The following is a 15,231-nucleotide window of genomic DNA, read 5'->3' as shown; positions in this document are numbered from 1 at the left end:
GCCTTCGATCCGCTCGCGTATATTCTTCTTTTCCTTCGATCGGTCTTTTGCTATTTTCTTTCGACTTTACCTCTCTTTTTTTCATCCTTTCTCCTCGCTTTAGCTTCCTCCGTTTTTCTTGGCCGTGTTCGCGGCCATCGCAGCCCCTCCATCGAGAGATGGCGTGCCGCGAGATATCGAAGCGGTGGTGGCGATCCAGGGAGAGGGTGCAGTCATTGCCTCTTTTCAGCGCCTGCGTACATTCCTCAATGTTCGTCGATCCTCCTCTATTCAACGTGCTTTCCTTGATTGTTACCTTCGACCTCTATCCTCCTCGCGGCTCCCACCCCTCTAGCCTAGGTAGAAGTAGTAGCATCGGGGGCGGTGGCGGCAGCGGGCAACAGAGGGTGCAGCGATTGGCGGCAGGGCCTGGCTCCGTCAGTTTAGTTACCGCACCACATAAAGGCATTGCGTTGTAGACACCGTTATACCCGCAACATTCTTACTATTTGCTTGTATATCTTCATTTCTGACCCTTTAATTCGACAATACGTTCGTATCGTTGGTACATATAGAATCGTCCTCACCGTATATACCGATCAATCATTCTTGCTTTCTCCCGCCCACGTGTCAACGAGATACTAATCGAAAACCGCGTGTGTTCACGCACAACTTCGAACCGCGTTTAAACTAACGAAAAAGAAAGAAGGAAGGAAAAAGAGAAACGAAAAGGTCGAAGGCAAAAAGAGTACAACGGACGTCAACAACAGCAACAACAGTAATCGATAGAAAACACGATTAATAGAAAACGAGCTGAGAGTAAAACGAAATAATCGAAGTTCAAATCGATCGGTCAGCGGAGAAAGAAATTTCGTCAACAGACTTGGATCGTCGTACCACGTTCTTTCACGTGCGTCTTCGTCGGGGATCTTATGATTTCGTTCGTCCATTTCTACCCCCCTTCCCGGATCCTTATTTTTATCCCTTCGCCTCCTGGAACGGTCAGCTTCTCGAAGATCGATCTCGATCGACGTGCACGCGGTTCTCCTTCTAACTTCGTCTAAAAAAGAAAGAGAGAAAAAACGAGGGAAAAGAAAAAGATAATTAAAGCTACGAGGATAAAATATACGTCGCCGGTTCTCCACGAAGATAATTCAGTGTGCGATACGTTGACGAGGTTGGTGTTAAAAATACAGAGAGCAGGAATCGTCGTCTGGAAGATCCTTTAGTCGGCGGAAGAGGTCTTGTGGAGAAGGAAAAAGGAAAACGTACGGATGAGAAAGGGAGAGGTAGAGGGAGAAAGACGAAGTAATAGTGTTGGCCGGTGGGTGTGAAAGAGAGACACTAGAGGGTGTGTTCCGTGATTTTCTTCGTCATTTTTTTTCCCCCTTTCGTTTCGTCGATACATTAAAAAATCAAGTGTCATATGTACGTGCGATCGTCGTGTATCCAGTAGGTTCGATTGTTTTTATAAAGTATAGACTGTAATTCTTCGTTGTCGATCGAAGAAAGTGCGAGAGAGATATCTGGAGAAGGACTTGAACTTGTAATTCGTCGCCGTAATTCGACAAACTTGGCCGTTTAAAAATCGATTAAAATTATCGGGTAAAACACGGGCACGGTTCAGAACGAAAAATAAACGAACAAACGGATAAACGAAACACGCACACATCGTCGTTTAAAGAACGAAAATTAAATACGAAACGGAACAAAGAACGAGCATCAAACGAGATAACAACGAAATGAAAATCTAGCGATATAGATAATATATACAAAAAAAAGGCAGAGATAACACTTCATTAAAAAAAAAACTAATAAAAACGAAAAAAAAAAAACATTAACCCACCGTCGTTTCGTTCTACGCCCAGATATCGGCATCCTCCAACCACTGATTTTCATCGTTAACCGGTATGTTCATTTGTTTCTTTACTTTTGTTGCTTCTGTGATTCTGACCTTCGAATTATTATTATTGTTCTATTCTTATCTTGTTATTATTGTTGTTATTATTACCGTTATAATTGCAAACATTATTATCGATCTCTATGTATATCGATCTATGTGTTTTGATAGCGCGCTATCAGGTGCCGATCATTATAATATATGTTTGTAAACCCTTTGCCGGAACATCCTTTATACAGGACCAAACGAAGGATCCTTCCGGCAGCCATGATCATTCTCCTTTATCGAACTTATTTTTCTCGCGTTCTCTTGGCCGATTACGGGGATCATTTTCCCCTCATTGCTTCGTAGAAACATATTTCAAATTTTGTTGAATTCGTTTCAGCTTCATTTCAAATTCAAATTGATTTAAATTTATCGTTATCCCATTAGAGAAAAACAAAAAAATAGATACCGATCTTGGTGTAAAAAGAATTGAAATGTTAATTCGTCATAGCAATCGATTGACATTGGGCGTGAATTCTCACTTACGATAAGCACGATTTAAAAAGTATTTCTATCCGTGGAACACGGTGAAAATATCGGCGCGCAACAACTGACGTTTTTCTACGGCGCAGTATCGCGGGATAGAGAAGTTTGGGCGTGGCAGCCGAAAGCAACGTGGCCAGGAGAACGCGAACGCAGACTCCAAACCCACGGTTCTCCGGCCAACTTTCAGTTCGAATCCTTCTTCCCACTTGCGGAGCAACCGGCGAAAGAGCAAACGGAAAAAAAAGAATCGAAAGAAAAAAAAAAAGTCATAATTAAACGAGGAAAAAAAGAAAGACGAGAAACTGAAAACGAGAGAGAAATACGGTCTCGAAAAACACGGTCGATCGAATATGTTGAATATGTTCGGTAACAAGATGATGGAAAACGGCGAGAGTGTGCATGAAGGATCAAGCAGATCCAGGATGGAGCAACTGGCACTGCGGGTCCTCGTCGAGGACAAGCAGGAAGTCTCGAGAGGGACGCTTCCGTCCGCGATGGCCTCGATCACAATGGTGCGTGAGAGGGATAAAGGGGTGTTAGATAGTGTGCCAATGAACGTTTTCAGCGAACACGATCTTACAGTATCGCTTCCTTCCGTTTTCCTATGTTTCACCGCAACGATTTCCGTTCCGCCTTTTTGTGCCAGAGAAATTACAATTTCGCCATCTTTTATTTCTTCATTTCGCTCGTTTCGATCCGTCAGACTATTTCATTTCTGAACCAGATTGTTCTAACGAAACGTAAGATGAAAATACCGAGCGAGGAAAGGAAGAAGCTAAGAGACATAGACTCCTCTAACGTCTAAGCATCGTACGTTACTTCTCTTCTTTCGGGTTCTTTTCTATGAAAATTCCCAGGCGAACAACACGATATCAAAGATTGACCGAGGGTTGCGAACCTAGTAGGAGGATGATAGAGTCGAATGGTTGTGAAAGAAGGATAGAAAAGCGGCAAGTGGGAGAGAGACTAGGTCTAGTTGGGGAAGCTCGTATTGATCGTTTCTGGGTCCATGTGACGCGCCTGCGTTTTGCCGTGGGGTAAAATCGTAGCGAGGGTAAACTATAGGAAGGAGGGTGGAAGAGCGAAAAGAGAGAGAGAGAGAGAGAGAGAGAGAGAGAGAGAGTGCCGTGCCGGGGTTCATATACCCCCAGGGCAACTGCAACGTTCCACCGTACCACCAACCAATCAATGGAGCTTCTCTACCTCTCTGTCTCACCCTGTTTCTCTCGCCTCTTCTCCCTCCGTCCATTCGTCATTCTTTTTCTCTCGATTTTCCTCCGTTCTATTCGCGACTCTTCGTCCATCATACGTAATATGATTGCATCGTACGCGTCACACACGCGCCGTCCCCTTCCCGAGATTTATACGGTATTAACGTTGACAACGCCGAGCATCCTGCCAACGCCACCCTTGCGGATGCGTGTACCCACGCACCGCGGCAATCTATCGAAACTTCGTTCGAGTTTAAACAGAGCTATGCTAATCCTGCTAACGAGTTATCGAGGACGAAAACGACGGCAATATAGGGAATGGAGGTAGTCAACGTGGCTCTCCTATTAAACATCACCCTAGGTCTTTGAATAAACGATGGTCTCGACGTGAGTGGTGCCGTGAAAATTGTTCTGTCTCGTTTGATGTTACTTATTTCTATCGCTATCTTTGAAGTCTCTCTGAGACTCTGAACGGAGTTGCAGCGTCGAATTTCATTAACCGCCTCGTTTCATTTCCATTGCTTTACATCCATCCGTGACATCGATGACGCTTAAGTTAATGACATAGGTAGCACCGATAGCTTTTTCTTCGTTTAATCAGTACGACGTATGAAAACCATGGCGCGTACCATCGTAGGCGAAAAGAATTTTTCGATCATCCGGCTATGACCGGACGCTTCTTTTCTCTTCACGAGCATTTGTTTACTTTACGTAATCACTCTTTGTGGTCTTCGAGGAGAGTAGTAAGGTTTCCCTGGGTACTCTGTGATACGATCATTGCCTCGTGAGAGAGAAACGATTCACGGATCGACGCGTGCAATTGCGTTGAAACGACGGCGGGAGAAGCGACGCCGAAGCGCGACCACCAACGAATCGATCGATCGCACCTTAATTAGCACAGCGATTACATGCTCGCTTGATCGATTCACCACATTCGGCCTCTGTTTCCCTAGGTGGGGTCGGCTCGTCTGTTTCGTGCAGATGCTCGTTAAAATCGTCATCCCTCTTCTATCGTTTTCAACCATAATACCAACGTTCGACCCTCTGACGCAGAATATGTATATCCATCGACTATAGCAGAGGTGAAACGTTCTCTTGGTCGTTGAGAATTATTTATACGTCCTTTATAATTATTTATCCCCTCGCATATTTAACTTTGTATTTAGGGAACTATTTTTATCAACGTTTACCGTTGCTCTTTCCGTTACTTTCATTGCCGTATTTCAGTTGTTTTCGTCACGCATCGAACTTATTCCGTACGGAATGTCTATAGGTCGAGAAATAGGAAAGTTGGTGGATTATCGACGAATCTCACCGGGAGTTCAGTGACCCTAGAAAAACTTCACGGACGGAATTACTGCTCTCGTGGTGGAGCTGAGTAGAATTATGCTCGTACACGACCGTATCGGCGGATCGATGACGAAGGTGGGGCCAAACCCCAAAAACGTAGACTTCGACAGCTGGATCATAACCAAACGAAAGAACAGGGTTGTTTCATTCACGTTCGTCAACCACGTACCTACGAACGATTCACGATCTATGTTTCTTCCAAATGCTTTTGATCTCTTCCACAGGAGGATATTAAATCTTTCTCGCTGAAAACTGTATGTAACGCGTTTCTTTATCGAAACGTTCGTAAAACATTACGCGCAAATCGAAACTACCGGTGGTACGAGCGAATAAAAAGCCATTTTAGACATTAATAAGGACAAATTTCCCTCTTGGTTCAACGACCAGAATATTGTTTCACCGTTGGTTGTCGCTAAGGCGATCAGAGGCCGGCAAACTTTCATAATTCCAACGGTAATGCGGTGACAACTTCCTGTCGCACCGTGTGGCCGGTTTTAAAGCCACCGAACATAATGGAACGCGTTCGCATATGCGTCCACTACGTGTCCCTATTTTTTTCTGCATACCGTTTCGCATCTGTTGCAAGTCCCGTACCCCGGTCCCAGTTTCGTTCCCTCTTTTCTCATGCGGCTAGACAATACCGACTTGCTCCCTCTTTCTCTTTCTTTCGCCAACGTTAGGTCCGGTCATGTACGTAATATGCAAAGAACCTGGTCAATCGTTCGTGTTTCAACGAAAGCAGGAAGTCAATCGAAAAAATCGTTTCTTTGTTTAATTCGTTAAGGCCAGAGAATATAAAGATCGTTTCTCGATAGTGATTGTAAACGAGAAATTGATAGAGGCAGCGATGTAAAGTATAAATTGTACTTTCGTTATGAAGGCAAGATGTTTTCGTTGTTCCTAATTATATCAAAAAATCCGAGTAGATTGATGATACGGCTTATCGTCGTTCCAGTGCATAGATATGAGGTCAAGACAGGCTTTTCCGTATACCTTCATCGTGTATATTTATAGTGTTTATACGTGGATGTATTTATAATTTCAGTGGTGGATGGTTGGTGGACAGTTGGTGCATGCACCGACGAGCTGTGTGCCGATTACTCGTGCTTTTGGAGCATTCAACGGTTAACGTAACTCGAGTTTTTTCGAGTCAATTCGCTGTTCTTTCTAACCGGCTGCAAAGTGCAGAGACCTCTCGGACATTTATAAAAAGACTGGCGAATAATCGTCATTAAATTTTCGTAAGTTTGTGCAATAGCTTTAAAAATGATTCAAGGCGAGGATGCATCAAACAGATGCGTGTCCAGGAAGTTCTCGCAAAATAGTTTGATTCGTTTGGCGCAGTGACGTAATATAACGGAAATGAATTTCCGAAAACACGAACTTGCGGTTATTGGCACGACCGCCAAGTGTTGCTCGGCTTGTTTCGTCAGCGCTGCATAATTTTGGCCTACTGTCATTTTCGAGACTGGCCTCGCTCGATCTGCGGAGATAAAGCCAGGGTAAGGTCAGGGATTCTTCCTCGTTACTTTCCCGCGTTCGTGGCCAGCCACTTGCATCGCTTTTGGAATATTCATAGCGGAAAGGATGAAAACAATGCCAAAAATCTAAAACGGCAAAACTCTAAATAAATCGAGCAGAAAGTGCGTACGTAGGAAGCGACGATCGATGAATCAAAGTAAAGCAATTGGAGTGGGATAATCAGGCAGAAGGTTCCCCGAGTACGTCGACTTTATCCTTGAGATTTTTCACCTCGTTGACTTTGACTCTCGCACGAGTTGTAATGTTTTGTCGGACGTGGATTTTTCTTTTTTTTTTTTTTTTTCTTCTTGTCGGTTCTCCTCGAAAGATTCAATTTCATGGTCTTTGGCAAATGGCCACCAGCGAGTTTCGACGATGTAATTCATGGTTTCGAGTTCACTACCGATCGAGTGCGGCCTCGTAAGGGGTAAAAGTACTCTTGTATCGACGCGATAGCGCACCGAGACGACGGGGGTCAAAATCCGTGAAGGGGTGGTCATGATCTGATGCAAGGGGTGATGCAAGCAGGGTGAGGGAGGCTGGAGGAGGGCGGTATACCTTCTGCCTCGTAATGTCGGGGAGCCATGTTGCAAACATTTCCTAACGAACAAACCCCTGCAAACATCTCGAGGGGACATTGAAATATTGTATGTGAACTGTCTGTACTTTGTCGACTCTCTTGTTAACAGGACGCGATTGAAATAAAGTGACAGGTGTTACTTTTAAACCGAACGACAGAATAAACAAAAATCGTGACGCGCTACTCGACTCTCGAGATTGTAAGCGTTCAAGAGCGAACCGTGAAAGATTTATAGCTTTACTTTGCAAATAATTTAAATGCCGTGATACAGCGTGGAAATTCGAAATTTGGCAAAACTAGACGGGGTGAAAAAAAAGGATGTTTAGAGGGGCCAGAGAGTTCGATCGGCGATGGGAGGTCACAGTTTATTTAAGAACGCGCATACGTCTCTTATTAGTTCGATCGGCAACCCCTCGCAGCGTACGCGCGAGTCGGTAGGAGGAGATACGTAATAAAACGAGGGGTTCATAGTGGGCTGGCGACGAGCTTAGCCGAGGGTGCGCGATCGCTACCGAATCAAGCCGACGTTGACCGAACGAGCTCGCCGAGCTGTGCAAGCCGCTTGAACGCGACTGGCGTGTCCAGTCTCTAGGCAGCCTCCGCCCGTGTTGTATCGTTATTTCCGTTTCCTTAGTATAGTGTTTAACGCTTTAATTTCTAGTCTCGCGTAACCCTCTACACATTCACATATACACGCATATACATACACACGTATATCGTATTCTATTTTTTTTACACACATACATACACAGATACGCGCACGCGCACATATACACACGTACGTTTACATCATACCCACCGTATACCTCCGAACCCTCGTTTTCTTTATCACGATCGACGAATACGAAATTTGGTGATCCCGTTTTACGACGATATCGAACGCGACTAATTTTCGGCAGAGCCGCTCGTACACATACACGTACACTCACACGTATGTGCTCGTCAAAGTGAAACCGAGGGACCGTCGACCAGGAGGCGAGCATAAATGCCGATTTACGAGCGCTCGCGTCGTACTTTTCTTTCATTGATTTCCCCTTCTGTTCCGGGCGGCGGTGCGAGAGCGTGATAGTAGGTGCACGTAAAGAGAGAGAGTTAGAGAGAAGACCAGGGACCGGCGCGATACATCGATCAGCACCACGAGAGTAGTCGCGTAGCACGGGCCAGTTGCACGTTGCTCGGTTTCGCGTGCGACCGAAAAGAGCTTTCGGAAGAGAAAAGGGAATAAACGTCGAGAGACGGAGAGGAAAAAAATAGTACGGAGAGTGTCGCGTCTCGAAAAAATAAAGAAAAGTGTTTTCTGTGTTTCTGTGTGGATGTGTGTCGTGTGCTTACGCGTGCATCGATCGTAAAGATAGAAAGGTGTGGATCCTGAAAAGACCGTGGAAACAGGTAAGCCGGGTTGAAGATTCGTTCTCTTCGCTTGCTCGGGTTTCCCGATTTTCATTTGTCTTCCATCCACTTTAATCGCAAATATCTCATTGTCAGTGAGAGATACGCTGGATGCTGCGTGTGCAGCAGCTCGTTCTTCGAGGGGTTTCGGAGCACGTGCCTTGCGAGTTTCGTGGCACATTCTCATTCTCACCCTTTGCTTTCTGCATGCTTTCGTCGTCGTCGTTCTTTCTACACGCCACCCGTCCGCCGCTTCGGCCCCACCATCATCCTCATGACCGCCACTTGCCTTTACCCTTTTCCCCTCTGCCGTGTGCCGCTGCTACATATTCCTTTCCGATAGCAGGACGAGCTACTGCGTTTTTGCATGGCTCGCGTGTACATGCGTGCGTGCGTGTGTGCTTTCTCGCGCGGAAAGGGGCGTCAGCGAGCGCGGGAGGGGATTCCCTTGGAATTGTAGCGAGAGGAAGGGGTCTCGTGCGCGCACCACAGAAAGCGAGAAAGAGGGAGACAACTCCCGAACCACGACCGAGCGAGAAAGATAGAAGGAAGGGTGAGGGAGGGGTGAACCAGCGAGGCAGGGACCGAGGAGTCGCGCTCGTATTGATCGGTCCCGGCCACGCGATTTTCACGATCCGTCGCCATGGCCACCTGGCCACCGGCTGAAGATCGTATCTGCCAAGCGTACGTGAAAATCGAACTTTAACCCCCTGCAAGACCCACCTGCTACCTTCGTTCGAAATTTAGATTGTCTTCGAGGAAATCTCCGGATATCCTCCCCTCAAGGATACTGAATCCTCGCTTCTTCGTTAGCTCTGTTAGCTGCATTATTTATAACTTGTACAGTATATTAATTCCTTAATTTACAACATCGAATTATAAATGACAGACTATAGCTTCAAGGTAATAAAAACAGGTTATACTCTTAGCAAAGTTTCGTACGAACTCTAATTTCAATTGCAGTTCATTACACCGAGGATCATTAAGTAGAAATTACTCGTAATACTTCGCATAATTTTTCCATATCGTTAAGCGCTTTACAAAGTACATGAAATCGTAATCATAGGTATCGTAATTTTCAATCTCGTTTCGTAATCTCTGTCTTTAAAAAAATTAGATTCGATGTACGATACTTAAACACCTGCGAGTTAAAATTAAAAGCGATAAAGAAACGTGAAAGGCTATCTGTCGCTGAACGATTCCCCGAGAGACGATCGTAAACGGAGATCGACTTCTGCGAGGCCCAGTCTGGCAAAAGGGGGTGGCTTTCCGCATTGTGCCGCGGACAACCCCAGGTTGCGCGTATATGCGTACATGCATCCATGCATAACGTCCATTGTCGTCGGATAATGACGGTGGCACAGGAGTCGCGTTTCGAAGTCACCGGCGAACGATACTTTTTCGATGCGTTCTTCTCGTCCGACAATGGGGTTTCTCGGCTTCCATTCTGCCGTCCTAAAATATCGCGATGCCGGCCATCGGAGTAACAGAGACAGAGAGAACGTGGATCGATAACTACGGAAGATGCGGGGCTACGATAACTGCTGGCTCCGACATTTTCTCCGACTGCTGAGCGCGCCTTTTTCCTCGCCTCGTTCGTAAACACCATCAAGCCCACCGAGCAATCTGTTGAAGAATACCGTCGACACTTTTCGAAGGGGTTCATTCTGTGCCATACACACAACAGTCTACGGATTATCTTCGAACAATCTTTTGCTTCTACTAAAAGTTTTGCTATTCTTAACGCGTCGACGACCACTGACGCGGTGTTATATCTTTTTGGAAAATTAGAGACCGTGATATTTATAGGCGGACTCTTGGAGTCTTATAATTTTCTGGTATAAGGTTTCTGTAAAATTACTAGTCACGAGCGTAGCGATATAGGTTTCGTGGATTTAAAATTTCGTGGAACGTTCGTCCTGAGTTAGGCTTCTTTCCTTCAAGAGGATTCGATTCCCCTAATAGGAAATGTTGTTGGAAACCTTTCGAAAGGCTCCCAGGAGGTCTTTGACACCCTGTAACCGTAACACGGAAAGCTATGCCCGATGCGTTTCGAATAGAAAATTTGAATTAACACAGGCGTCCGCCGTTGTAGTTTATTCTTTCCCATGTCTCGTGTTTGATACGGCACATTATTCGATGCATACGATAAAAGCTATCTATCCTATACATATAATAAAAGATATCTCATGAGAGAACGTGGTCAGTTCGATTGGGGTGACCACAGTCATGAGACACAGAGGCTCCCAGCGTGGGGTGGCTCCAAGGACAGCTGATGACTACGTTGAACGACTGACAGAGGCTAGGAGGCGGAAGGGAAAGAGAGAATTAAAATGTACACCATCGATAGCTCGTGCCGGGTCTGATATACATACATGTCGTGGCAGCTGTGTGTATTCGCCTTAACCATGAACACCATCGGCACCCTACGGCCATCGCGTATAATTCCCCTTTCTCTCTTTCCCTTTTTTTTTCTCCTTTTATTTTGTTCGCTTTCTGTCTCTTTCGCTCGAGGCGTGTGCGACCACATACCGGGTGTTTCGATCAAAATTACTTAATTCTTCTTACGTGTACGTTGGAATAGGAATCGATAGACGATCGTTCGACGAGATCATTGCACCTTTTGAACTAGAAAATATTAAACGTTAAGTTTCTACGTCTATTCATTTTTTAAGTTTCCACGGCATTTTCGTTACGTTTGATTAGACATTTGTTAAAAATATCATATTTGTTGTATTAGAAGAAAGAATTTGGTATATAATGAAGTTTAATCGGAAAAAAGGTGTACAAAATTTTAAAAGGGAATGGAATGGTAGACGTACGATTGATATTGGACACCCTGTAAACGCATCGAGTTCGGTGGTTTGGTTGGAAGGGCGGAAGAGGAAGGTACGAGGGAGGCGAGCCCTTTAAACCAGAAAGGGGGGTCGTCGCCCCTTTAAATTATCCGCGTTTCTATTGGACCTTACCCTCGTCCCTACCAACCACCACCTCCGCCTGTTCTTTTCACGTTGTGTTTTGAAAGTCATTGTCAGATTACGTCAGCATCCAGTTGCGTGAACCATGAATTTTCGTAAGTTGCCCGTGACCGTGCCACGCGTCTTATCTTTTCCAGTTGCTTTTAATTTAATCTACGAGAAAGATAATGATCCTTGCGTGTCGTTATAGCGTGTCGAAAAAAAAAATTAAAAAAAAAAAAAAAATAGAGAAAAAAAAGGAAAAACCCTTTTTCAAATGCTTAAAAAAATTCTTCGTCGTAAGCGAATCGATTCGAACAATTCGTATATATGTATTAAGAACTGTTTATAATGCTTTGTTTTCATTAGCGAAAATATGCTTGTTACCATGTAAATACCTAATATGAGCAAAGACCTATGTCTCTTCGAATTTGTATTGTCAGTGCCGCAAGAAGCTTATGCATCATTTACAGCGTGTTGATTAGCAGGCGTTTTTACGTCCTTCAAAATTCCAACGACAGCCTGTGTTTATACTTGTCTGTTTCTTCCTGTGTTCTTCCTCGTTGCCTCGATAACCTAACTTTGACATGTTAGTTGAATTTATCGAGAAGCCCCTAGCGAGATATCAATATTATCGTTGGGATAATTATTTCAATAAAAAAATGTACATGCGAAATTCAGTGTCCGCGGGTAGTCAAATGGAAACCGGGAATTTATCGTTGTAATTTTACAAAATATTCGAACAACGTTTCAATGGTTGAGTATCACTGTCTGTCTCTCGAGTTCCCAATGACACACTTGTTTCCTTACACGATAAATAAACAATAAGGTGATCGATTGCATTGTAATAAAGAGCTTTAGAAGGTATCGTCGATCGGTAGACGCCAGACGATTGACATTATCGATGCTGACCCAAGAGAGTACCGAGAGATAGAGGACGAAATTATTTTAGCAAAATACATAGAAGCTGAAAAGAAAGGTATCAGCTATTCGTTGCGTAACGATAAAAGGACGCTTTCTTGTTTCAGATTTCGTACGTAGTTAGAGAGAACTCGGTAGAAGACTGCAATGATGGCGAACGGAATGGACACAGTCGTGCAACAAAATGGTGGATCCACCCTCGGGCAGGCCTCGCAGGAAGAGTCCAAGACGAATCTCATTGTAAATTATTTGCCACAGAGCATGACACAGGATGAGATTCGATCCCTCTTTGCGAGCATAGGCGAGGTGGAGAGCTGCAAGTTGATTCGCGATAAACTCACCGGTAAGTTAAACTTCCACTGCATCCGTTATCACGGTCGATGCTAAACGATCGTTATTGAGAAACTTGGTGAAAATTCCTTGTTCCAGTTCGATGGAATAACAGACAATTGCTCATTGTTGTGATAATTTTAGCGGAAACTTACTATTACGATAGTACGGATAAACGTTCAACATAAGAAGAAGTTACGTCTTTCTACACTTGTTTATCGATTTCTAGACGTTACCGAGGGACGGTGTTTAGTCTTGGTCGAGTATTCGGCATCGATTCGTCTGCGCCTGTTTATTTTGTATCAGTCCCCTTTGAAAGCCTTTTCAAATCGAATACAATCTCGTAAAGACGCGATACAACTACGGTACACAGTATAAATCATTAGGTCACAAGTTGAATAATACAAATATCGCGATTTCAAACATCACGTGCCCATTGATTTCCTACATTTTTATCATGATACTAAACACTCGTAATGTCACTCCAGACGATATTTCTTTAAAGTACCAACAATCAGTCAGAGTTCTCCTTTCCTTCGAACAATCGTACGAAGAGGAAGAGCTACACCACACGTTTTCATCGTCGAAGAACCCATCGAATTTTTATCGATAATCTCGGCAAGCTCACCGAGGAATAAAGGAACGATTACGCAACGTCGTGTTTCCGTTATCTTGGTCGACGAATTTTTCCGCTGCGCTGACTGACCGTGCACGTTCGAGTGCGCGTAATCCAGCGTAATTTCGCCTGGCGTACTCCCGTCTCTGAATTCCGTGCGTTAGTGGAGAGCACGTGCGTGGACGTCGCGACGCTATTTCGGGCGTCGGAGTAGCGGGGGCGTCGTTTGGTTCGAGCCTCTGCCGCTTTATATTCGACCTCGCCGCGATCTCTCAGGGCCGTATTGCACCGCCTGCGTTTCCTGTTTTTCAAAAACACTCGTCGCTGTCACGTACTCGTTTACTCAATGAACGAACACACGTTTACTGTACGCGAGCTCTGCGTTTTCTTTAAATCATACGTTTGAATAATCGTAAAAGGCGGAAATATCGATCTACGCGTATCTATCGTTTTTTAAGTGTCCGATAGTCTAATATGATGGTTTATTTTCTGTTACAGGTCAGAGTTTAGGTTACGGTTTTGTTAACTATCACCGGCCTGAGGATGCTGAGAAAGCGATAAACACGCTCAACGGTCTTCGTCTGCAAAACAAAACGATCAAGGTTCGTTCTCCTTAAATACCTCTAGACATACCAAACTATCTATTTATTAGGATTTCCTTAGATATATATTTGGAATTAAATACTTGACTTGCGAGCTAAAGTTCCCACGAATGATCTGATTTATACGTACTACACGGGTTATATGCTATCACGAACTCGAGTCTACTTTTAATCCCAGTCTAACGGAGCCTTTCATTAACGCATTTACATAGTTTGGCCAGAAATAAATTAGCCACAACTCGGGAACAAAAGGCTCGCGAAAATCTGTAATAGCTTGTTGTTATTGCGTTTTCTCGCGAAGCCGCGCTTTGGAGTCATTATTTTGTCAAGGCTAATTATTTGAAATATGTTATACGAACGAGATTATTCATGATATTAGACGGTGTGGCGATGATGGAAATAGGCTGGCGTGAATTCAAAGACACTATCGCATCTGCTATTTATTAACTCCACCAGAACAGATAAAATTGTTCCGCTCACGTACCACGTACATGATGTTAATCCACTGAAAAAAGAAGATTGAAGTAGAGTGTCTCCTATCTCTAGTTCCTTCCGAGTCACGTATAACGCATCTACCTACAAACTTTTCTAATTCTGACTCGCGTTACTTTTTTATCGGTTGGTATAATTAACGAGTGTTCACCTTGGCAGGTATCGTACGCGAGACCGAGCAGCGAGGCGATCAAAGGGGCAAACCTGTACGTGAGCGGTTTGCCGAAGAACATGACGCAACAAGACCTGGAGAATCTGTTCAACCCATATGGCAGAATCATCACATCGCGGATACTTTGCGACAACATCACCGGTAAGTTGTTAATTACCTGACAACTGACGAGGATCGTATCGGCCAGTAGAATGTAATCAGCCCTGTGGAAGGCCATGGAATTCGGCAGCTCTAAGGGAAAAATGCTGTTTCCCTTCGCTTTGTTCGAAGAGCAAAGTAGATTGAAACCGCGCGAATCAGACTCGCGCCCGTTCAATTAGGAGATTCGTTAGGAAGCTTGGTGAACAATTTGACGAAGAATTATAAAAAGTAGGCCATGGGGTTTTAGTCGTATTGTGGGGTGGATCGGTGCGCCTGCAATCAGAGCGAGAACGAACACGATCGTTGTGAACGAGTGACGAATATTTCAATTAAATTTTAGACAGCGAACGAGAACGCTGTATACACTTTTCGTTGGTCGATGTCGTCTCGGAGCTGCGTGATCTCGTTTACGCATCTTTCATTCCGATCTGTTTAACGATTGCTACTTTCTTCCTTTCTTTTTCTCTCGTCCATTTTTCTCTTTAGCTAGTAACAAAGAACACTTTGTATTCGAGATCATTCGAGAGGACACACGATCG

The 15,231-nt window shown here is 44.4% G+C and overlaps 1 protein-coding gene across 9 annotated transcripts in view; it reads left to right on the top strand.

Annotated features, from left to right (window-relative positions):
• The window catches only part of LOC126919182 (ELAV-like protein 2), a 43,053-nt gene that overhangs the window by 13,685 nt on the left and 14,137 nt on the right, over window positions 1-15,231 (top strand). For 2 of the 9 annotated variants that reach the window (XM_050727978.1, XM_050727971.1), the window contains exons 1-4: window positions 2,960-8,461; window positions 12,447-12,682; window positions 13,784-13,887; window positions 14,539-14,692. In XM_050727978.1, coding sequence (XP_050583935.1) covers window positions 12,487-12,682; window positions 13,784-13,887; window positions 14,539-14,692 — 454 coding nt within the window. In that variant the 5' untranslated portion in view covers window positions 2,960-8,461; window positions 12,447-12,486. Of the gene's footprint in view, window positions 1-369; window positions 1,888-2,597; window positions 2,923-2,959; window positions 8,462-12,446; window positions 12,683-13,783; window positions 13,888-14,538; window positions 14,693-15,231 lie in introns of those variants that run through there. The other 7 variants (XM_050727979.1, XM_050727980.1, XM_050727977.1 and 4 more) reach the window with 5 other exon arrangements.

Source organism: Bombus affinis, chromosome 8, assembly GCF_024516045.1.
Source record: "Bombus affinis isolate iyBomAffi1 chromosome 8, iyBomAffi1.2, whole genome shotgun sequence".
Lineage (NCBI taxonomy): Eukaryota > Metazoa > Arthropoda > Insecta > Hymenoptera > Apidae > Bombus > Bombus affinis.
Note: the sequence above shows the minus strand (reverse complement) of the source record. Positions and strands in the feature narration are given on the sequence as shown.